At 35.9% G+C, this 25,641-nt stretch overlaps 2 protein-coding genes across 4 annotated transcripts in view; one reads left to right on the top strand and one right to left on the bottom strand.

Annotated features, from left to right (window-relative positions):
- Window positions 1-25,641, bottom strand: part of MMS22L (MMS22 like, DNA repair protein) — a 143,687-nt gene that overhangs the window by 83,598 nt on the left and 34,448 nt on the right. The window contains exons 9-12 of the mRNA XM_065888982.1: window positions 20,775-20,951; window positions 11,954-12,016; window positions 5,743-5,862; window positions 1,847-2,073 (exon numbers count right to left, since the gene is read on the bottom strand). Of these exons, the coding sequence (XP_065745054.1) occupies window positions 1,847-2,073; window positions 5,743-5,862; window positions 11,954-12,016; window positions 20,775-20,951 (587 nt within the window). The remainder of the gene's footprint in view (window positions 1-1,846; window positions 2,074-5,742; window positions 5,863-11,953; window positions 12,017-20,774; window positions 20,952-25,641) is intronic.
- Window positions 4,332-5,520, top strand: LOC136131939 (nucleophosmin-like). Of its 3 annotated transcripts, XM_065888682.1 has the most exons (3): window positions 4,332-4,389; window positions 4,684-4,909; window positions 4,994-5,213. In XM_065888682.1, the coding sequence occupies exons 1-3, from the start codon at window positions 4,332-4,334 to the stop codon at window positions 5,211-5,213; spliced, it is 504 nt and encodes a 167-aa protein (XP_065744754.1). The 3 variants fall into 3 exon arrangements, with proteins under 3 accessions (XP_065744754.1, XP_065744753.1, XP_065744752.1); XM_065888681.1 differs by having other exon boundaries at window positions 4,332-4,909; XM_065888680.1 differs by having other exon boundaries at window positions 4,332-5,520.

Here is a 25,641-nt window from a genome sequence, read left to right as displayed (position 1 = left end):
CTATAAACAATGACGCTGATAAGCTCTTGAAAATAAAGATCTGCTTAATTATCTTTATATCCTCCATCTTGCCCATGATAGTGCTTGGTAGAGAGACTTGTTACTGAATTCCAATTTCTTTTGGCAATAAAGTTCTGAGTATTATGTCTTCCATAAAATGAATTAAGATTCAAAAACAAACTGGCAAACAGAACAAAATAAAAAAACTACTGTTTGAGCTACCTAATTACTTGGAGGTTTAACAAAGACACTACCATTAAAAATATATATATATTCTAAATAAAAAATCCAAACTGTATCACCATAACCTTGCAAGAATTATTCATTGTGTGAATCAAACAGGAATTTCACGTAGTGATTCTTGAGAAGTCTCTACCTAAATTAAAAAGTATTCTGCTGTGAGAGCTTCCACCACATAAGCTGAGCAAGTGGTAGAGGGCAGTCTACTGCACAGAGGGCTAGAAAAGGGGCTAATAGGCAAAAGAAGTAGAACAAGGTTAGACAATTAAGAATATGGAGGTTCCTTAAAAAACTACAAATAGAACTACCATATGACCCAGCAATCCCACTACTGGGCATATACCCTGAGAAAACCATAATTCAAAAAGAGTCATATACCAAAATGTTCATTGCAGCTCTATTTACAATAGCCCGGAGACGGAAACAACCGAAGTGTCCATCATCGGATGAATGGATAAAGAAGATGTGGCACATATATACAATGGAATATTACTCAGCCATAAAAAGAAACGAAATTGATCTATTTGTAATGAGGTGGATAGACCTAGAGTCTGTCATACAGAGTGAAGTAAGTCAGAAAGAGAGAGACAAATACCGTATGCTAACACAAATATATAGAATTTAAGAAAAAAGAATGTCAAGAAGAACCTAGGGGTAAGACAGGAACAAAGACATAGACCTACTAGAGAATGGACTTGAGGATATGGGGAGGGGGAAGGGTAAGCTGTGACAAAGCGTGAGAGAGGCATGGACATATATACACTACCAGACGTAAAGGTAGATAGCTAGTGGGAAGCAGCTGCATAGCACAGGGAGATCAGCTCGGTGCTTTGTGACCGCCTGGAGGAGTGGGATAGGGAGGGTGGGAGGGAGGGAGACGCAAGAGGGAAGAGATATGGGAACATATGTATATGTATAACTGATTCACTTTGTTATGAAGCAGAAACTAACCATTGTAAAGTAATTATACTCCAATAAAGATGTTAAAAAAAAATCACACCCATTTAACAAGCAAAACTTTCAAAAAAGAATAGACAAATGTGATCAAAAGTTTATTTTACCACACCAGAAATGAAAATGGCATACTCATCAAATGAGAACATCAGAGTTATCTGGTTCTATTATATTCTCGTTAGTTTTCATGCAAGAAAGCAGGGCTTGTGGGACTGGTGGGCTCCAAGAACACGAAGTTTTATAGACTGAATCTACCACCTGCCAATGTACTATTTGGAAATGTTTCTTATTTCTATAATTTTTAATAAAATACATGCAAAGAATTACATAAAACATTACAATTAATTTTGACAAGAAAAATAACAGTTCTCTTATATCCCTGCATTTAATATATAGAATTTCAAATTTTAGGACTGATGAGATAAATAAGAAGCTAAAATCCTCCCCAAGTTATGTATACTAGGTTTGTTCCTTACTATAACAAATTGGCAAGATCAAAATGCTCCATAATTTGCTGTCCTACATTAACGAATACATTTAAAATGTAAACCATAAAGACAAACAAGCACAAGTTAACTTAAAAAATACAAACGGTAAAACTTCTCCAAAGATATAAGTGAACATTCATGACAAAGAAAGATATGGCACATACCTTCCTTTGACTTGTTTCCAAGGATGAGGGCCATTGTTCTTCATTGCTTTCTTAACAACTTTTGCCAAAATGCAAAGGAAAAAAGTGTAACTACTGCTGGATTTATACAGGTCATGATCTTGTTTATCACAACAGCAGGTCTTCACCATTTCTAGCATAGACAAGGGTGACTTAATGACATATGTAAGGCCTTTCAAAGGAAGCCAAGAAATACTGAAAGAACTATTCTAAAAGCAAAAGACAGAAAACAAGTATAAGTGTCTGAATAAATAAAAATGGAAAGCTGTAAATCCCAATTAGCTCACTAGAAGTTTGACTCCTCTTAATCATAAAAATTACACAGCCATTACCACATATTCCCCTAAAATAAAAATTCCATTCAAGCACAGAACACCAAGGGGTATTCAAATTCCTGGATTATCCCCAAAATGCCTTTTTAACCGTTAGTTTTTTCAACTTTGGATAGCAAGATCCATACATTGCATTTGGTTGACATGCCTCTTAAATCTCTTTTATTCTATAAATTTCCCAATGTTTTTGTCACAACATTTATCAGGTAATTTATTGTGTGGTATTTCCTAGATTCTGGATTTAGCTGCTTGTATCTTCCTAGACTCATTAATATATTCTTTCATCCTCTATCTTTTCTGTAAAGTGGTAGCTGTACCTAGCAGACTGGTCAGATTCAGGTCAAGTTTTCTGGTGGGAATCTTTCATTGGTAGTACTGAGTACTTCCTATTTCAGTTAGCAAAGAGGCACATACGTTCTCACCGTCTTTCTTTTTGTGATGTTGAGACTGATCATGCTGTCAACCTGATCTATCCATTTTAGTGATCCCTGCAGTGTGAGCAGCCATGGATGATCATCATCCAGATGGCTTATTTCATCGGAGGTATGGAACAGAGATTTTTTTTTTTTTTTTTGTGGTACGCGGGCCTCTCACTGCCGTGGCCTCTCCTGTTGCGGAGCACAAGCTCCGAAGTGCAGGCTCAGCAGCCATGGCTCACGGGCCCAGCCGCTCCGCGGCATGTGGGATCTTCCCGGACCGGGGCATGAACCCATGTCCCCTGCATCAGCAGGCGGACTCTCAACCACTGCGCCACCAGGGAAGCCCTGGAACAGAGATTTTTTATCATTCTTCCTAAACTGTCTCATCAGAAATCTGGTACTCTAAAATATAGTTTATATTTTCATTTATTTACAGTTTCCAGAATAACAACTTTTCTAAAAGTACCATAAACTCAAGGATTTAAACTTGCCTATGCCCAAATTTACCCAGTGTTGGGCAATGGGAGCTCCTTAAAGTTGGCTCCTGTGTCCTTCTGACATGACTCCAGCTTACTTTGATACCTTCCTTGCTTTCAGGTATGACAAGATACTCTAGACTCACCTTGTATTCATTCTGCCTGAGAATCAGAATTGGTCATTTCTCCTACCAGCCTGACAATGTGCTTCAGAGAAAGGTATTTTTCCCATTTTTAATATGCTCAATATGTACAAACCCAAACTTGTAATTTACTTGTAAATCCTCCATATCTATTTTCCACCTTGACTGAGGGGTTCACTTTGTATTTACCCAGAGAACCAAATGTTCCAAATCTTCTCTTCTCTCCACACACAAGTAACTCAGTCTTTTAAATGTACCTTTAAAATTTTATATTCCAAGTTTGTCCTCTCCTTTTAAAATCCACTATCCCTATTTTAGTTCTCACTCACTGCATTATTTGCTTCTACGACTACACTGGACTACTAACTCATCTGTACCCAATTCCTTTATACTACTTTCAGAAAAAACCTTCTCAAATACATACCTAATGTGTCACATCCTTACTTCCCAATGTCTCCTGAATAAATCATAACTCAACAATTATCTTTAACCCTTCATAATCCAGCCCCAGACTAACTTCTCTACTTTCCTTATCTCCAGTATCTCTCCATAATCACCTGAGACCCATCATTCAGAACTATTTAACACAGTAGGAATAAATCATGTTTTTCATGTCTCTTTACATTTGTCCACACTATTCCTTTTGCTTGGATACTCATTTTCTTATATACTTGGAAAATTCTACTCAATTCCCAGGTCAACTTAAAAATTTATGACTTCATAAAGTCTTCTACAAGTCCGTAAACTGGGTCAGATACTCCTTCCTTTAGCCTTCCACAGTATTATAACTTTTTTTCTACAATATTTGTGCTTCTGCCCACTAGCCTATAAGCTACTCAAATGCCAAGACTAGTTCTTATTCAAGATAGCACTAACTGTTCAATGTGTTGCAAGCAATCAATAGTTGTTAGAAAACACTTATAAAAGAAGACTTTTAAAAAAATATCTTTCTGGCACAATTTGGGCTACTTTGCTTAATCTCACTCTTAAGAGAAAAGGGACCCTGGTCTGATTCCGTCCTGCACAACTGTTCCTTGAAACGGTAGTCTCTTATCTCCGTCCACCTTCTCTCCCACCGAAGTGCGTGCCACCAACCCATGGAAGATTCGATGGACATGGACATGAGGCCCCTGAGGCCCCAGAACTATCTTTTCGGTTGTGAACTAAAGGCCGACAAAGATTATCACTTTAAGGTGGATAATGATGAAAATGAGCACCAGTTATCTTTAAGAACGGTCAGTTTAGGGGCTGGCGCAAAGGATGAATTGTACATTGTCGAAGCAGAGGCGATGAATTATGAAGGCAGTCCAGTTAAAGTAACACTGGCAACTTTGAAAATGTCTGTGCAGCCAACGGTTTCCCTTGGGGGCTTTGAAATAACACCACCTGTGGTCTTACGATTGAAGTGTGGCTCAGGGCCTGTACATATTAGTGGACAGCACTTAATAGCTGTGGAGGAAGATGCAGAGTCAGAAGATGAAGAGGAGGAGGATGTGACACTCCTAAGTATATCTGGAAAGCGTTCTGCCCCTGGAAGTGGTAGCAAGTTTCCACGGAAAAAAGTAAAACTTGCTGCTGATGAAGATGATGATGATGATGACGACGACGATGATGATGATGATGATGATGACACCGACGATGATGATGAGGAAGCTGAAGAAAAAGCTCCAGTAAAGAAATCTGTACGAGATACTCCAGGCAAAAATGCACAAAAATCAAACCAGAATGGAAAAGACTCAAGACCGTCAATACCAAGATCAAAAAGTCAAGAATCCTTCAAAAAACAGGAAAAAACTCCTAAAACACCGAAAGGACCTAGCTCTGTAGAAGACATTAAAGCAAAAATGCAAGCAAGTATAGAAAAAGGTGGTTCCCTTCCCAAAGTGGAAGCCAAATTCATCAATTATGTGAAGAATTGTTTCCGGATGACTGATCAGGAGGCTATTCAAGATCTCTGGCAGTGGAGGAAGTCTCTTTAAGAAAATAGTTTAAACAGTTTGTTAAAATCTTCCATCTTATTTCATTTCTGTAACAGTTGATATCTGGCTGTCCTTTATGTAATGCAGAGTGAGAACTTCCCCTACTGTGTCTGATAAATGTTGTCCAGGTTCCATTGCCAAGAATGTGTTGTCCAAAATGCCTGTTTAGTTTTTAAAGATGGAACTCCACTCTTTGCTTGGCTTTAAGTATGTATGGAATGTTATGATAGGACATAGTAGTAGTGGTGGTCAGACAAATGGAAATGGTGGGGAGACAAAATTATACATGTGAAATAAACTCAGTATTTTAATACAAAAAAGAGAAAAAGGACCTTACATGCTCCATTCCCTTACGCCAATGCTCTTTAGACAATGTGAAACATAAAAGTGTTTTTGAGCTAATCTTCTTTGAAAAATTAGTTTTAAGAAAAATCCATAATTATATATAATTAAGCCATGAAAATATTCCTCATATATCATGTACAAATTCTTCAAATTCCTGGAACAAATGCATATTCTATTTACTCACCAGGTTCTTACTGTAATATTCCCACAGAATGGTGACAACTGCAATGTTTGGCTCCCAGAAATCACAAAGGGTCAAACAACAGTGAAGATACATTCGTAACTGCTCTTCTAGTATACCATCCTAAAAAATAAACTGAAATTGTGAGGAGCTAAATGCGCTCTGGCAACACACATTATCAGCTGATATTGCACTGAATAACCTGCTCTTAAAAAGAATATAAATATATATCACCAAGTCATACCCATTCTCATCTTCAGACCAGAAGGTCTAAATCAGCATAAGGTATACTTCTAAAACTTTGCTTTAGAGATCATTAGTATATTCAGATAACTGAAATTACATAACTCAATTTGACTCTTTACTCAGTTATTTAACAATTACAATAGGTATTTAATAACTGAATGGTGTAGAACCCAGAGACTGAAAAAGAAACCCAAACCAGAAAGAAATAGCATAAATGATCGAATAATTAAGATGTACACAAATCCAGAGGACTTGCTCATACTTAAGTATCAATATGAGGTCAAATTCTTTATGGGAATATAAGCGTTGTTCTTCTAAAAACCAGAGGATTGGCAGAGTACATATATTTTAACCTTTTAGGAAGTGGCAACAGGAGAGTAGAAAAGAAGTGACACTTTAATCTTCTATGATGAAACAACCATGCATGTTTGTTAAAAAGTGACACATCACTGAATTCCAATCATTCAGCAATCATTTATTCAAAGCTTACTATATACCAGACACTATTCTAAGGTAGTAGGCATAAAGCAATGAATAAGTCAGACATGGTACATGCACTAATAGAAGTTACACTTTGGTGGAGAATGGAAAAAGAGGGCACTGAAACAAACAGGATAAATGTAAACAATTACAACCACCATGAAAAACAGAAAAAGCAGAGTAATGTGGTAGGGTAGCTGGTAGAGGATGTGGGTCATTATTTTACCAGGAATTAAGAATGGAAAGACCTTTCTGAGGGCTGGCATTTGGGCTAAATGACTGAATGAAAAACAGCCAACCACATAAAGAACTGAAAGTAAAGCATTCATCACAGAGAAAACACATGGAAAGTTCCTGAATTAGCAGTAAGCTTGATATTATAGGATTAAGTCAGAGATAGTCAGGAATCATACCTCATTTGAGGCTTTATAGTTTATAGTCAGAATTATGGTTTTTATTTTAATTATGTTGGGAAGCCTCTACAAGATTATAAGCACAGGGGTGACATGAAATGATTGTTTAAAAAATAGTACATTGGATCATGCATCGAGAATGAATACAGTAGTTAAGAGCAGTTAGAAGGTAAACAGTGACACTTCCAATGTAATAGAAAATCAGACAGAGGTCAAGTACAAAGGAGAAATGCTGGGAAATTTGAAGGTGCTTGAGATATAGTACGCTTTAAGTAAATAACTGTTGAATGACTGGGATTCAGTGTTGTGTCACTTTTCAACAGACATGTATGGTTATTCCATCACAGAAGATGAGATTAAAATGTCTACTTTTTTCTACTTCCTTCTCCTCCTGTCAAAATGTTAGGAGGTGACTCTGTGAAACTGTAAGACTAAGATAAGTGGACAACTTTAGAGATATGTTTGGAAACAGAGACAATAGGATTTGTTGATGAGTTACATTAAGGTATGAAGGAAAGACAGCAATTAAGGAGAACTCTCATTTGGCTTAAGAAAATGGGTTGATGGAACCACTTCCTAAGGTGGCAAAGACTAGGGGAGGAACACATGAGACAGTGCACAGGGCAACCAAGTGGAAATATTAAGTAGACAACTGACATATGGGTCTATAGCTCAAGGGAAAAGTCAGAGCTATTGATATAAATTTGGATGTTACTTTCATATTGATGGCTTTTAGAGCTAAGAGACTAGATAAGATCAACCTAGGAAAGACGATGGAAAAGAGAAAAGGATCCAGAACTGAGAGCCCTTTGCTATTCCAAAATTTAGGTAGGAAGCAAAAGGAGGAGTCTATAAGCAAAACCCAATGGCCAATGAAGTAGGAAGGAAACCAGGCATCATGGAAACCAAGAGAAATATTTCAGAAAGGGAAGGGGGTCAACAGGGTTGAATGCTACTGAGAGGTTAAAATGAGAACAAAGAACTCTTAGATTTTACAATGTGGAAGTTATTGATGCCTTTGACAACAGTAGTTTCAGGTATGGCAGACACAGATGCTTAACTATGGCAGGTTGAGGAGATAATAGAAGGTGAGGAAGTAGTGATACTTAAGTGAAGATATATAAAGTCCTTGAACAGGTGAGAAGAGAAAGGATCCAGTACACAGGGAAAGGAATTAGCCTTTGAGGGAAACAGTGACACTTCCAATATAACAGAAAAGCAGATTGAGAGGTTGTGTACAAAGCAGGCACATTGGGAGATTAGAAGGTTTAAACATAAAGGAGTTCTCAACTGACTAGTTCTACTTTCTCAATGATTTATGAGGCAAGATGCTTAGCTAAGGTGACTGGGGCACAGCATGTGTTGAACTGTGTGTTAAAAAAGAAATTCTGAAATAAGTTGTTTTGGAGAGTAGAAAAGTAAACATTCTAGAGCCGAGTGCCACTTGAAAAGATTTATGATCAAGAATTTAAAGTCAGACCAGTCAGCAAGAATGAGTGTATGAGTTTTTTCCACTGAGCTGAGGTGGGGGCGTGGCAGAGGGGTAAGAGAAGGGTATTAGGTTTTGCCAAGTTTAAAATAGGTAAGGGCTATGGAATTAAAGGTGTTTGTGATGGAGTGATTATAATAAGGGGTTGTATAATCTACATTGTTCAAGGAGGAAAGTTTGGACATGGATGAACACAAATGAAGACTCAAATCCCAGCTCTGTCACTTCCTAGCTAGCTGTGTGGACCTGGACAAGCTCCCTCTACGCCCCAGTTTCCTAATGTATAAAATGGAACTTCACACAACTGTCATAAGCATGAAGTGGAAGAATGTACATTAAGTGCTATGTACAGTACTTGCACAGGGATAGCTATCATTTTGAACGAATTTTTTTAGCCCAAACATTGAGTCTTGACAATCAAATAATAAATGAAACACATTCACAGCATCGTACCTTAAACTGATATATTTCAATTTTGTGAGTGTTAAGACCAAACTCTACCTAAACCAAGAGTTTTCATTAACATCTAAATCCATGCCCTCTGATTAAAGATTTTTAATAAACTAGAAAGCCTGTGGGGTTCTTTTCCACACAGGTTCAAACCTACCTGTGCTACTCAACTTCTACATTTATCACAAGACCCTGTGGGCTCTCTGGGTGTCTCTTCTCAGCTGAGTGGGTATGTATGAACTATTTCATGTAGAAAGCTACCCTAGAATATTCCATAGTGCCTGCTCCTGATCTCTTAGTCCTTTTTTTTTTTTTTTTCCCAGTACGCGGGCCTCTCACTGTTGCGGCCTCTCCCGTTGCGGAGCACAGGCTCCAGACGCGCAGGCTCAGCGGCCATGGCTCATGGGCCCAGCTGCTCCATGGCATGTGGGATCTTCCCGGACAGGGGCACGAACCCGTGTCCCCTTGCATTGGAAGGCGGACTCTCAAACACTGCACCACCAGGGAAACCCTCTTAGTCCTTTTTAAAAGAATGCCTTCCTATCTTTATTTCAAAAGATTAAATGCAGGCATATTAAATTTGGGTATATTCCATATATCAAATTCTTTTATAGAACTAAAAATGAAAACATTTACTCTTTTAGTTTATTCTATACAAATGGCAATATAACAATTGTGGGTTCATTTCTTCTTTTTATGTATAACTGACTTGCCACCAGGAGAATAACTTGCCAGAAACCACCAGGAGAATAAAATTTATTTGCAAGCTAAACAGTTAACTGTCAGTCTAACTGATAGGATTTTTTTAGGACTGGATAAAGAGTTAGACTTCAATATCTCGGGAAAGATCCTTCTGTCCAAGAAACACAAACATTTTGGATTAGTAATTAGAAGATTATTGTTCCACATTATTCAGAGCTAATCACATTCTGAGTTGTGAATGTGCCTTGGACTCTCCAAATTCTTTGAAAAATGAAAAAATATTTTTTTTAAATATTAGGCTTGCTTAGGATTTCTTCTTATACCCTTCTATGACCTTTGTTAGAAAACTGTTCTGTGATCTCATTAAATAATGAGGCTCTAAAAAGTAGGTAGCATAAAACTAAAAATCTTCCTTTTCATAAAAATAATAATGCTATTATAAAGGTAGAACAAATGTTTACTGTTAGCATTCACAAATATTAAATAGGATTACCTCTAAAAAATGTTTTTTAAAGCAAATACTTAACTATTCAGTTTAAGTAAAATTAAACAATATATGCTCTCTTTACTAACAAAGCTCAGTGTCTGTTTCTGGAAATCCTCTCTGGCTAGAAAAAGATTTAGAACATTATTTGCTTAATTAAAACTACAGTGGAGAGCCCACCAATTTTATGTGAAGACTACTCTATATGTGAAACATATATATTTTTTAAATATTGTAAATGGACTCTTTCTTTCATTGTTGGAGATCAAGTCACAGCACATGAGCATGGTCAGATTTTAATTTACCTCAATGGGGGAAAATAGATATAATCAAACTGATAGCTCTATCCAAACATATTATTTATTCTTTATGACCACCTACTGCACCCACAAAATTGGTTTCAGGAACTCCAGCAAGTAGTCCTATACTACTTATAAAATCTAATTTGATACAATCAAGGCATGACAAAATTGAGGTTACTAGAGAGAATGGACTGCTTTTTTCTACATACTATAATGACCTCTTCTCTTACAGGAAAGATATTACTTTGACTTTATGCTATACTTAAATTCACAGGGAAAGTTTCTTAGATTAGCTGTACTATCCTTGCTTCTCTGGTGACTGACTCGCCCCAGTTTTCTCAGGCCTTGTCTGGTTTTAGCACTGAAAGTCCCACATTTTGGGATACTCCAAGCCAGGTAAATCCAGATGGTCATCCTACCTACTTACAAGAATTAGTGATTTATCTTCAAAACAGCTTTAGGTGATACCATTAAAATACTGGATTAATAGCTGATGTAAATAATGGTGACCACTTTTTAGTGATTCTGTACATTCTAGAAGTAAAAAAATACATGTCTGACACTTTTTGAGTTACTAAGTCAGTATGTTCTCAAAAAGAACATAGGAGAAAGCCAATGAAAATGATACAGAAAAAAGAAAATAAAAAAAATTTAGTGTTTGGGATAATAGCTCTTTTGCTCCTGATGCAACTTACGTATTCAGAGTTCTTTGGCATTCTAACCTAGAATTCTTAGTTCATAATAAGAAGATTCATACTATAACTAAATATACTTACATTTTCACCTAAAAAAATTAAGAGTTAATATAGATAACAGGGAAAAAAAATTAAGATATTAAAATGATTTTCAAAGATATGGCTATAAAATAAATGTGTGTAGCAATCTTGTACTACCATATTTCTTTTTTATTCCTCTTCAAGATTTTAACAATCTTCATTTCGTAACAGAAAAGGAGTCTATTTCCCAAATTAAAAAAATATTCTTTACTAAAATTTCCCCTTAAAATCTTACATAAATAACTTATGCTACAAAACTTTACAGAACTATAATACAATATGTTTAAAGATGTGATGAAGAGCACATTTAAAACTAAAAGGAGGTCAAATCTGACCTCTGGGCCATGAAACACTACATTAACCATTCTGCAGAAAGAAAAATGATAAGGTGTGAAATGAGGACTCAGAAACTAGGACCTTATCAGTTAGAGTATGAGTCAAGCCTGTAAGACAAATTGCTCAGCAAAGCAAGTCACCTTCCTGCTGTGATGAGGATATAGCTGAATTTCCAATGCTACTGACTATCTCCCTCATCATGTCTCCTAGACTTGATATCATACAGTCAAGGAATGGCTTATAGTTCTGAAGCATCTGCTACTTATTTTGAATACATTTTTCAAAGTCACCAACCAGGTGACTATTATCTTTGTCCTTTAACTGGCAAGTCAGTGTTAAAATAAAAATCTTCAAAATAAAAACTATTGTACAAGGACCTTGCATTAACAAAGAATGATGATTCTATCTCAGACTTTTTATAAGTAAACTAAGTTTGTTATTTAAATCATTTTAACAGTTTGCTTGGTTATTATAAGTAAAATCTGTAACATAAAAATTTAGCAAAGCCCACAAACTGTCTCACTTTAAATGTGTACCTGAACATTGATGGACTTTTTCAGCAGTTCTTCTACAAAGTTCCAGTTTGATTCCATTTGTCTCTAGAAAGGGAGAAAATATTGCATTAAAATTACTGCTCTTAATTATTAAAATTATAAAGTAGCAAGTTAAGTGTGAAGTACATTTTCTACTATCATCAGATATCATTACAATTTCTTGACTGTCTAAAATTACTTTGGCAAAGAGTTAGTTGACAGACTTGGAAGAAAAAAATTTACAACTATTCCAATCCCATATAAACCTTATCAGGAGTGGTTTTATCAAACAGTGGTACTTCTATAAAATTATAAATGTTTTAACAAATAATAAATTTTTGCTGTCAGATACAATCTAACAGGGGAAAAAAAAACCTTTAAGTATATTTGGATTTTTTTACACCAGCGACTGTTCTTCTTTATTCTGTACTTTACTCAGCATAGATTTTTACCTTTGTTTTATGCATAACAGCTTCAAGATGGTCTACTCTAGTAAACAAGTAACTAAAAATTTTATACAGAAAATTAAAAAAAAAACTTTTACACACTGCTACCTCATTCAGCCAATGGTCACTTATCTGGCAAGCTCAACTATCCTGAAGACTCTCTATAATAAAGAAGAAAGCCAAAAAAGACTTTCACAAAGCCAACATATTTCACAAAGGCTAGGCACTGAGAACAATTCTACTTTTCCAAAGGGAAAGCCTGGAGGAACTTTTCACAGGATACCTAGTTCATTTGATACTCAGTTCTTAAAGGTTTGGATATGTGGATATCGGTCAAAAGGAGAAGCAAAGAAAGAACCTCCAAGAAGCAGCAAGTAACAACTAGTTTCTGACAAGATAAGAATAAAATGTGCAGAAGTTACCATAAGACTTCAGAAAACTAAGACACAGGCCTTAAAGAATAAAGGCAAAGAGCCTCATCTACCCTTCTATCCGTGTTATAACAACTATGCTGTTCGTTGAACTCCAGTGACCAATACAAAGTTAAAGCATGTTCAATATTCTTGATTTTAAATGGCTGGATAATGTTCATGTAAGATGCTAACTACATAAAATCACTAAATAAATATTTCCTTAATAAAAGTGCCTAGTGACTGTGGTAGCCAGCCTCTAAGACAGCGCCCAGTATCCCCCTGTCTCCTAGTATTCATACCCTTATTTAATCCCCTCCCACACTGTACCAGACTTGGTCTGTTACCAACAGAATACCAATACTAGTAGGACTGATAGTATGTCACTTCCAAGATTAGAAGTCACTGAAGCGTCCATCTTAATGACAATCTCTCTCCTTGACTCCTGGGAAAAGCTATGCTATGAACAGGATCGAAGAAGCCCACATGATGAGTGACTGAAGCCTCCTGCCAAGGTGAGCGAGACTAGAAGTGATTCCTCCAGCCCCAGTCAGGTCTTCAGAGACTGAGGACCCAGGTGACAGCTTGACTATAACCTCATGAGACCCTGAGCCAGGAGCCCCTAGGCTCCTACTGGATGCCAGACCCTCAGGAACTGTGTGAGAAAATGTTTGTTTTAAGCTGCCAAATTTTGTTACTCATCAATAGATAACTAGTACAATGATACAGTTATTTTTAGAAAGGAATTATTGGTTTTTTGAAATACATTTATGTAAATAAAGTGAATGCAAAATATTTATAAGGAAAAAATATGTAGTAAAGAATATGGCCTTGCCCAAAGAGGTCTGGACTTTATCCTTGGTTTCTGGGAGGTAATCTCTGGGGCCCTTCGAATGTTTTGCCTGATAGGAGCATCTTTGTTTGCCCCTGGGCCTAGAGTCATAACTATTGTCTAACAATGTAACTGAGGGTGGAGGGTGGCCACACCCACACAGTCTTAGGGTAGAGCTAATTATACTTGAAAATCAACAATGTAACTTAGGCTGGGGGCTTTGGGTCCTGTATTATTTGACCTGAAGGCTGAGCTCAACCATCATGTGGATGCAATCCATTATGCCTATGTAATGGAGCTCCAATAAAAACTCTGACCACTGCAGTTCAGGCAAGCTTCCCCGGTTGGAAATACTCCCTGCATACTGTCACACACTGATGCCAGGTGACAAAGGTGTCTCAACTCCACGGGGAGAGGACAACAGAAGCTCCACATTTGCTAATTTTCCTGGACCCTGCACTATGTACTCTTCCCTTTGCTAATTTTAATCTATATCCTTTCCCCATAATAAACCATAACTGTGAGTATAAAAGCTTTCAGGGAGTTCTGTGAGTCCACATAAATTACATGGCTCTGGGAATCCCCGAGCTTGTAATTAGCATCAGAAATGAGGTAGCCTTGAGGACTGTGCTCTAAAACTCTCTCAAAAAGGAGACCATTTTGTTCTAGCAATACTATGTGTACATTGTGTTGGGGTCTTTACATTATTACTTCCTAAAATAAATCGTACCCAACTCATAGATAACACAATTAAGTCTCAGAAATGTCGTGTACACAGAAGTCAGAGCATGAATTCAAATCCAAGTAGGTTTGGCTCCAAAGCCAGTGTTCCTTCCATTATACCATGCTATCAATAAATGAGTTTCTTTTTCTAACAAATTTTCCCTCAGCTTCCAGCAATCCACTTTCATATCATTCTTTATTAAGATAACATCACCACTAGTCCTAAATAATCACAAGCATGACAGGGTTGATGTACTTAGTTTTATAATTTGATAGGGCTAATGAGTATGTTTTGGTTATTCTAGCAATTTGAATCACACAAATCAGAGAGAAGTAGTATGATTCTCAGCCAGAGAATTTCAACTCTATTTAATAGTACTGTGGTTATAATCTAAAACAAAAATAATCTAAAACAAAAAATAAATTCAGAGGAAAGAATGGCAACTATATCATGCCCAAATCAAGTCTAAGTGGGAAAATATGTGTAAAAGGGTAACATATTTTTCTTCCACAGGGAAACTTAACTTTGAGCAGCTACGGTATTTTTTTTTTTTTCTGTATACTAAGTTGTAGTATAGAAAGGAGGTAACAGTCATCAATTTGGGGCTATGTTTTATATTTCTTATCCCATTATTAAAATGAAGACACTCACTTAAGCTTCAGCACAGGTGGTATTTCCACCGGAAATATAAAATAGACACCCCACTCTCTACTTACAGCCGACTAGGTAACCTGGAGCAACTCTCATTTTAAGGTTGTATTTCACACCTTTTATCTAGTCACCATTTCAGATATTTCAAAGAAATGCATCAGCTGGCCTCACTGACTGCACTATGTTCTGGGCAGGGAAAGCACTGTTAAAATGATCCCTGCAATGTCCCAAAGTAATTTTTCTCTTTAAACTATATTTGCTTTTAAAATAGATGTCTGGGATTGTAAGAGGCTAACACACTCTCATCAGGAACAAACACGGATGGCCACTCTCACTACTTTTATTCAACATAGTTTTGGAAGTCCTAGCTACAGCAATCAGAAAAGAAAAATAAATAAAGGGAGTCCAAATTGGAAAAGAAGAAGTAAAACTGGCACTGTTTGCAGATGACATGATACTATACATATAAAATCCTAAAGATGTTACCACAAAACTACTAGAGCTCATCAATGAATTTGGTAAAGTTGCAAGATATTAATATACAGAGATCTGTTGCATTTGTACACACTAACAATGAAAAATCATAAAGAGAAATTAAGGGAACAACCCCACTTACCATTGTATCAAAAGAAATAAAATAATTAGGAATAAACCCACCTAAGGGGGCAAAAGACCTGTACTCCGAAAACTATAAGATGTTGATAGAAGAAACTGAAGATGACAGAAACACATGGAAAGATATATGGTGTTTTTGGATTGGAAGAAATCAATAGTTAAAACGACCATACTACCCAAAGCAATCTACAGATTCAGTGCAATCCTTATCAAATTACCAATAGCATTTTTCACAGAACTGGAACAGAAAGTTTTTTAATTTGTATGGAAACACAAAAGACCCTGAATAGCCAAAACAATCTTGAGATAGAAGAATGGAGCCAGAGGAATCATGCTCCCTGACTTTAGACTATATTACATAGCTACAGTAATCAGAACAGTATGGTACTGGCACAGAAACAGACACATAGTTCAGGGGAACAGGATAGACGGCCCAGAAATAAACCCACACACTTATGGTCAATTAATCTATGACAAAGGAAGCCAGAATATACAATGAAGAAAAGATAGTCTCTTCAACAAGTGGTGCTGGGAAAACTGGGCAGCTACATGTAAAAGAATGAAACTAGAACATTCTCTAACACCATATACAAAAATAAACTCAAAATGGATTAAGGACCTAAATGTAAGACCAGACACTACAAAACTCCTAGAGGAAAACATAGGAGGAACACTCTTTGACATAAATCACAGCAATATTTTTTTGGATCCGTCTCCTAGAGTAATGGAAACAAAAGCAAAAATAAACAAACCTAATTAAACTTAATTAAACTTAAAAGCTTTTGCACAGCAAAGGAAACCATAAACAAAATGAAGACAACCTACAGAATGGGAGAAAATATTTGCAAATGATGCTATAAAAAAGGGATTAATTTCCAAAATATACCAACAACTCAATATCAAAAAACCAAACAACCCAATCAAAAATTGGGCAGACGACCTATGTAGGCATTTCTTCAAAGAAGACATACAGATGGCCATCAGACACATGAAAAGATGTTCAACATCACTAATTATTAGAGAAATACAAACCAAAACTATAATGAGGTATCACCTCACACCAGTCAGAATTGCCATCATCAAAAAGTCTACAAATAATAAACACTGGAGAGGGTATGCAGAAAAGAGAACCCTCCTACACTCTTGGTGGGAATGTAAATTGGTGCAGCCACTATGCAGAACAGTATGGAGGATCCTTAAAAAACTAAAAATAGAACTACCATATGATCCAGCAATCCCACTCCAGATACATGCACCCCAATGTTCAGTGCAGCAGTACCTACAATAGCCAAGACATGGAAGCAACCTAAATGTCCATCAACAGAAGAATGGATAAAGATGTGCTGTGTGTGTATGTGTATATATATGTATACATATATATACACATACACACACACAATGGAATTTTTACTCAGCCATAAAAAAAAGAATGAAATAATGCCATTTCCAGCAATATGGATGGACCTATAAGTCAGAGAAGGACAAATTTATATGATATCACTTATATGTGGAATCTTAAAAAAAAATACAATGAACTTATTTACAAAACAGAAATAGACTTACAGACACAGAAAACGAACTTATGGTTACCAAAGGGGGAAAAAGGGGGAGATTATAAATTGGGACTGTGGGATTAATGGATACACACTACTATACATAAAATAGATAAACAAGGACCTACTGTATAGCACAGGGAACTATATTCAATATCTTGTAATAAACTATAATGGAAAAGAATGTGAAAAAGAATATATATAACTGAGTCACTTTGCTATACCCTTGAAACACTGTACATTTCAATTAAAAAAATAAATAGAAACAAAATAGATGACTGGGATTGTAAGAGTTTAACACACTCTTATCTAGGTTGGGAGAAAAGCATTAAACAGAAATATATAAAAATCTAAAGTCTCTAGTATGAGAAGTGAGATACCAAATTTTCCTTAAAGGCCTGTGTTAAGGAATTGGCAACTTCTGTGATTTAAATCCACATACAGCAAAAATCCAATTTACAAAAACTTAAAAAAAAATTAACCATATCTCAAACCTATTTAAAATATAAAGATTTCACATTAACCTTCAGGGCAAAAGCAGTTCACATTTAAAAACTGAAACATCTCTATGATTATCACAAGACTAGCAGTATTTCTCTGCTGCAGAACATATGACTAACTATTATTACTTCATATCATCCTCTCACACCAGATTACTCTTTAGTGGAATAAAGCATGCTTAATGCATAATCATTTTCTATATGGTAGCTGGCTATGCTAATACATCATAAGGAGAAAAAAAGAATTCAGATAATTTTCAAAATTCTGACCTAAGTATATCTCAGAAACAAATTAAAATCCTATATAATCTCTCTGAAAGAATGAGTCAATACACCTTTATGTTCATAGATTAAAATGATTTTATGATTTATAAACCAAATTGAGACACTTCTGAGAATAAAAGGGAGCAAACTAACCAGATGGGATGAGGAGAAAATGGGCATAAACTGGGACTGTCCCTGGCAGACTGGTACACATGGTTATGCTACCAGAGACCTATTCATGAGAGGAAGTTCTCAGAAAGTTTCTCATATCAAATTTATCTAAGTGATAAAAATAGGGTGATATTTAACCACTGTGTACCTCAGTTTCTTTACCTGTAAAATGGATATAATATTAACTTCTTGCCTACTGCATAACACTTCATTGAGATAAAAACCAAATAGTCACTCTGAGATATTAAACACTTTGCAAATGCAATATGCTAAAGGTATCACCCCTAATGAAGACTATCATTAACCGGAGAACTTAAGTTTTTGTTTTTGTTTTTTTTTTGCAGTACGCGGGCCTCTCACTGTTGTGGCCTCTCCCGTTGTGGAGCACAGGCTCCGGACTCGCAGGCTCAGCGGCCATGGCTCACGAGTCTAGCCACTCCACGGCACGTGGGATCTCCCCAGACCGGGGCACGAAGCCGTGTCCCCTGCATCGGCAGGCGGACTCTCAGCCACTGTGCCACCAGGGAAGCCCTCAAGTTTTTCTTTTAAAGACATTAAGAAGTCAAGAAACGTTTGAAACTCTCTGAAGACTCATGAATAAAGGCAAAGTCTATTTTACATATACACACACACATTATACATCTTTATTATTTTATCATATGAAAGTTTTTTTTTTCCCAAATACCATGGCTCTCTTTCATCTTAAAACCTTCTATATAATTTTAAAAATTAAGATTGAAAAAAAAATATGTATCTTGGCAAAAGAAAATCGTAAAGGAACTGCTGACAAATACTAAAAGACAAAGGTTAAGCTATTTTAAATACAGAGAATTCTTTCACTATCTTCATCCAGAGCTAATAAAAAGCAATAATGTCCTACGGAGTTCCCTCTATGAAACTGAAGAGTGATTTCAGCAATGCAACATAGGGTGGTTGTACCAATACAATTCAAAACTACAATAGTAATACTAATGATATGTATTAACGTGCCTAGATTACCTACCATACTGGGAGCATGTGGGGGTTGATATCAACCACTATTGAAATGTACCACTCACTCAAATAAGTGTTAATGGCAGATCCAGCAAGCATTAATAACATGAAAGCACATTCCTTGAAGCAAAAGGCAGTACAATCTATTTCATGTGTATCCTATCACGGACACCTATTATTATGATGGCCACTCAGTAGGAACTCAGAAGTGCTTACCTAATTATCCTATTTATTTACATTGCAGAAATATGTATTTGGAAGAATTAAGGTTGGGTGGTAAGAGAAATAAAAATGCTTATGTAAAGACCTTTGAATTATAGATAAATTTTTTGAGTTCTTTCATTGTTGTTCTAGTATTTTAAGAACTAAAAGATGTGAAACATAACCATATTAACTCCATTATAATACTCAATGAAAGGAATACTAAAGTAATAATGGCATTTATCAGTTACCATATATCAGTATGGGAAGGACTCATGTGCATAAACAAAGGACATATGATCCTTCTGAGAAGTTCATTCTATTGATCTTATTGATCTCTCTCAATGAATTGGTAGAATGCTTAAATACATCGATACTGAGCTGTGTGTGGCCTTCTCAGAGCACTTTCTGACTTATCTAACTATATCTTGTGATCTCTTAAAGGACCGTTTATTACTAGGGAATCACTTAGAGGACCTCTAAGGCCCTTTCTCCGTTTCTAGGACACTATGTCAATACTAACTGACTCTCAGATTCCACGGATGATGTCTGGGCTCTGTCCAGTATTCCAGAAAGAGGAAAATCTGTGAAGTCCATCAAGGAACATGTTTCATAAAGCAAAGGTTCCCATATCTGATAAGAGTATGAGATCCAAAGGACTTTTTAAAAATAAGAATTTCCAAACTCCAGACCAGATTACAGTACTAAAACAGAATCTCTAGATTTAAGAAATCTGAATTTTTAGAAACTCACAGATAGGCCTGTTGATCAGCCAGGCTTGTTAACCACTGCCAGAAAAAAAAGACAAATTTTTAAAATACAGACATGCTTATTTTATGGAACTGATGGGTTAATATAATACTATATTACTTCTGAACATGGAAGAAGTTATATACAAATAGGGTTTCAGATAAATACACCTACCAGCTGGTTTTATTTCATAGGGATTTTAAAATAACACTGAAAAAATGTTTCTAACTAGAAATTAATATACTAGTTAAAATCTCTGTCTTTTTACATGAAGTAACTTCATCGTTGTTTAACAGATTAAAATATCTTCACAAAAATCTTCTCTAATTCATTTCTAGAGATGTAGGCTTTCCCTTTGGCAATCTTAAAGATTTTAGAACTAGAAGAAATCTGAACAGAACAATCCAGTCCCATGATTTCTGGATGAGAGAACAGAGGCCCAGAAAAGTTTAAGTAATTTATTAACAGTCACAAAACTACTTAGTAGCAGGCCAGGACTAGATCCCAAGTCTTTTCCCTAAACAAACAATAAAAACAAAGATTATCATTTTCAAGATGTTTACAGAAAGGTTTACAGCTTCTAGATTCAGAAGCTGAGTTGATTTCTGTAGGATTATAATCTGATTTTTATTGTTTCTCCTCACTTGCTAATTTGCCTACAAAAAGTACATATTGATTGATAATACAAGAAAGTTTGAAAAAATAAAATCTTACCATTTCATCCGGTATTCCATGGCGATCAAACTGATAAAATGATGCTACATGAGCAATCATCCACCAACTAAAACCCAATGGATCCCTGGGCTGGATTACAGGCACAGAAGGTCTTCTTTGGTCATTTGATTTTTCAAAGAGCGTTTTAAGTAGTTTATTCAACCAGTTCCAAAATGACTGTAGAAAAAGAGGTATTATGATTCAATTAAATTCAGACACTTATCCAATAACCTGTGATTTGGGTTTTTTTCCTTCATTTTTGTAAGGAAATATAGACACAAAAGAGAATACAAAACACATATATAAAACTTAGAGAATAATAAAAATACCCAGGTTAAAAATTAGAAAATGACTAGTTCCTACAGTTTCCACAATCATATCTTCTCCCATCCAGGAGTAACAATTATTCTGACTTCTATAATATATCATTCCCTAGTTTTTTAAGTTTTGCCACATAGATATACACGCCTCGATCACATATTGTTTGGCTTCACCTGTTTTTTTTTTTTTTAATGTGTTTGTATTCTTACGTAGCTTGTTTCTATTCTTTGGTAACTTCTTTTCCTCAATATTATATTTGTGAGATTTACCCATATTAGTGAGTATAGCCATAGTTCATCAGAGTATTCCAATATATAACTATAAGATAAACTATTTACCTAATTTACTACTGTTGAACATTTGATGGGTTTTAGTAAGATTTTTTCTAGGTATTTGTCCATTTTATATAAATATTTGATATTATCAGATATTTTAATATTTGCAGAGTTTGAAGGCATGTTACCATTTTCATTTCTAGTACTGACTTGTAATCATCTCAAGAAAGATTAGCCAATTTTAGTAATTTTTTTGAAGAACCAACTTTTGGCTGTTTTGATCTTTCAATCTTTTGATCATCTTTGTTGTTTTCAATTTCATAAATTTGTGTTAGTCTTATTTACTACCTTTTATTTTCTTTGGGTTTACTATACAGGAATTTTTTCCCCTAACTTCTTACAATGAATTCTTAGCTCATTAATTTTCAACTTTTTTTCCTCTAACATTTGTATTTAAAGTTATATATTTCCCACTAATTATATCTTTAGCTGCAGTCCCAAAGCTTTAATTAGTAGTATGTTAGTTATCATTTACTTCAAGATATTTTATAATTTCCATTATATCTTCTTTCACCTATGAGTTAATTAGAAATGCATTTCAGTATTTCTAAGCATATGTGTATTTCTTCTCTTTGTAGTTCTGTCAGTGTTTATTTTCTACATTTAACAGCATATTACTAGCCACATAAAATTTAAATATATTTTATCTTCCTGGTGAATTGGACCTTTAATCAGCATGAAATGACTTAATGCTTTCGTTGGTTTTAAGTCTAATTTTCTCCAATATTAGTTTAATACATTACCTTTCTTATATCTTTTTTCTATCAATTCCAAATCCTTCTGAATTTTGTTTTAGATTCTCTCTTACAAACAGCTTACAGTCTGTTCTGACAGTATATGTTTTAAATGAGCAATTAGTACATTTGCAGTTAATGTAATGTAACTCATATATTTAGTTTTAAACGTACCATCTTTTTTTTTTTTTTTGCGGTACGTGGGCCTCTCACTGTTGTGGCCTCTTCCATTGCGGACCACAGGCTCCGGATGCCCAGGCTCAGCAGCCATGGCTCATGGGCCCAGTCGCTCTGCGGCATGTGGGATCTTCCCGGACCAGGGCATGAACCCGTGTCCCCTGCATAGGCAGGCGGACTCTCAACCATTGCGCCACCAGGGAAGCCCGACAATCTTATTCTGTACTTCTATTTATACGTCTATTTTTTCCACCTATACCTCCTTCTTGCCTTCTTTTGGGATGACTACTTCACTATTTTCCCCTTTATTAGCTTGTAAGTTAAATAACCTACTCTCTCTTCTTTTAGTGGTACCTTAGAAACAACAGCATACATTCAAATATCTTGGTAAGTTAATATATATCTTGCAATTCTCTCAGACAAAACAAGGACCTTAAAATACTCTAACTCATTTATGCCCTACCCAATTTATAAGCCAGTATTACCATGTATTTTAATTTTTAATCCCATTAGATTATATTATTGATTTATACAGGACATTTACCACTTACTTTATTCCTTCTTCTGCCTAAAACTTATCTTTCAGGATTCCCTTCAATTTTGCTTCATTGAAAATTGTTTCACCCCAGTCTTGAAAGATTTTGCTGGATGAAGAATTTCTTATTGAAAATTACCTTGTTTTAATACAATGAAGATTTCCCACTGGCCTCCACTGCTGTTGAGAAATCAGCTTACAGTCTAATTGTCATTCTTTTGAAAGTAGCATTTTTCTGTGTGAATGCTTTTAATCTCTTCTCTTTGTCTCCAATGTTCTGCAGTTTCACTATGATGTATCATGGTGTGTTTTTCTTTTTATTTGCCCTAGATGGAATTCATTGGGCTTTTTAATATGATAGCTTTCATTAACATTAGAAGATTTTAAGTCATTTTCTCTTCACATATTTTTTCTGTTCCACTTTCTACTTCCTCTCCCTTGGAACTATACATAGAAGTATATCAGATATTCTCTCTAGTCTCATGCTGCATTTATCTACCATGTTTCTTCAGTTTTCTTTGATCTGTAACAGTTGTTCAGGTTATCTTTCATGACTGACCCTGATGTTCTTGAGTAGGCCAGCTATTTAGGTTTGACTAGTATTTCTTCATGATTAGATTCACATGATGCATTTTTGGCAGGAATATCAAAAAAGTCTTTGTTCTTTCAATGCATCACATTGAGAGTACATAATTTCAACTTGTTTTATTATTGGTTAACTTTGATATCTTGGTTAAGGTGGTATCTGCTAGATGTTCTGCACTGCAAAGTTACTGCTCCCTTTGTAACAGACAAATACTGTGCAGAGATACTTATCAAGCTATGTAAATATTGTGCTTTTCATCATATTTTTGACAGCCATTGATGATTCTTGCCTGAAACAATTACTATGAGGGTTGTCAAGTGGTATTTTCAAATTCCATATTACTTCTACATTTACTAGGAAGAGTTTCCCTTCTCTCCATTTATTTATATCACTAAAGACTCACAAATCCTTACTGTACAGATTACAGTCCTTTGCTATCATTTATTTTTTTGCTCAAATTCCCAGATTTGGTGTGTGGGAGATCTTCATGTTGGCCCTTGTGTCCTTTTGACAAGTCCTCATCATTTTGTCAGCACCTCGTTAGTTTCTGGTACAAAGGGTTCCAGACTTTTTTTATTTTGCATGCTCCCACCTAGAATCAGTCATTTTACCATTCTCTTTTCACTGGAGAATGGTCATTTCAAAACCAAGACATAGCTGAAATTTTCTCATTGCTACTCAGATATCCACCTAGTAAATAAGGTAGAAAAGGTATATATGTCCACTCACACATATCACTCAGGAAATACTCATTAGTTTTCCTTTTCTTCCCTGAACTTTAAGTCTAAATGACATCTACTAGGTACTGAGTGTTGAGTTTTTAAGAACATACTCATACAGATATAGCCAGTATTAGCTACATTTTAGAATATTTTCTGGGCTAAAAATATGCCCTTAATCATATTAGTTTATTTTCATTCTTGGAGTTCCCACATAATTTGTGCTACGTGTGAATTCCCAAACATTCCTGATCCTCTCCTAGGTTTCTCTACTTGCTTCCTATCCTGTCCCCCTGGGAAGCAGCACCTTGTTGCCTCCACAAAGGTCAGCAGTAGCAGTCCAGACAACATTTGAAAATAACTTAATAACCCTGAACTGCTGCTCCCCTTTGGACAATTTCCTTAGAGCATTAGTCCTTTGAACACTGACTTGGTTCCAGAAAATGTCCCTTTCTCGGTGGGAAGACTCGAAATCCCATTCAGTCTTCCCCTCTCTCATTCCAAAGAATAGGACGGAGGGTAGGCGGTAGAGAGAAGGAATTAAGTACTTCTTTTTGGAAGAATGTAAGCTTGTGTGCGTACATGTATATATATGCACACACATAATTTGTTCTTTTAAAAAAATAAACAGTGCATTACAGAAATCAGCACTGACACATCATAAATTTTTTAAATCATGTACAAGACAGGAAAAAAAAATCTCTGCTTTCAGCAGTCTGGAAAGCTCCTAAGAATAGGTTCTATATAGAGCTTAGCCCGCTGTCAGCATTCAGGGGAATGATCACATCTCCTGCAATATCATTAACTCCTGAGTGAATGAAAGAGAAAAGCTTCCCTGTTCCTCCTGAATCTTTCAATTGCTTCTTCAGTTTTTCTTTCTCTGCTTATCCACATCCATCTTGGTCCCCAAAGCCATTGCCCGTCTGATAGTATAAAGAGTAATTTTTAACTTGCTTCTTTGTTGTTTTAGAAGGAATTTTTTGTTTTGATTCCTTTTTGTTTGGTTAATTTTTCTTGGTCTTGAGATTGTATTAAGGGAGTATGTCATAGTTAGAGTCCACAGAGCAAAAGATGGGACTAAATTGCTCTTCTTTTTATAAATTTATTTATTTTTGGCTGCATTGGGTCTTCATTTCTGTGCATGTGGGCTTTCTCTAGCTGCAGCGAGTGGGGGCTACTCTTCGTTGCGGTGCGCAGGCTTCTCATTGTGGTGGCTTCTCTTGTTGTGGAGCACGGGCTCTAGGCACGTGGGCTCAACAGTTATGGCTCACGGGCTCTAGAGCACAGGCTCAGTAGTTGCGGCACACGGACTTGGTTGCTCCACGGCATGTGGGATCTTCCCAGACCAGGGCTTGAACCCGTGTCCCCTGCATTGGCAGGCAGATTCTTAACCACTGCGCCACCAGGGAAGTCCCTACATCACTTTTCTTTAAACTGAGGGCTTGTTCTATTGTGCCATA

The sequence above is a fragment of the Phocoena phocoena genome, chromosome 12 (genome assembly GCF_963924675.1).
Source record: "Phocoena phocoena chromosome 12, mPhoPho1.1, whole genome shotgun sequence".
NCBI lineage: Eukaryota > Metazoa > Chordata > Mammalia > Artiodactyla > Phocoenidae > Phocoena > Phocoena phocoena.
The sequence above is the reverse complement of the archived record's forward strand: the minus strand, read 5'-3'. Positions and strand labels throughout refer to the sequence as shown.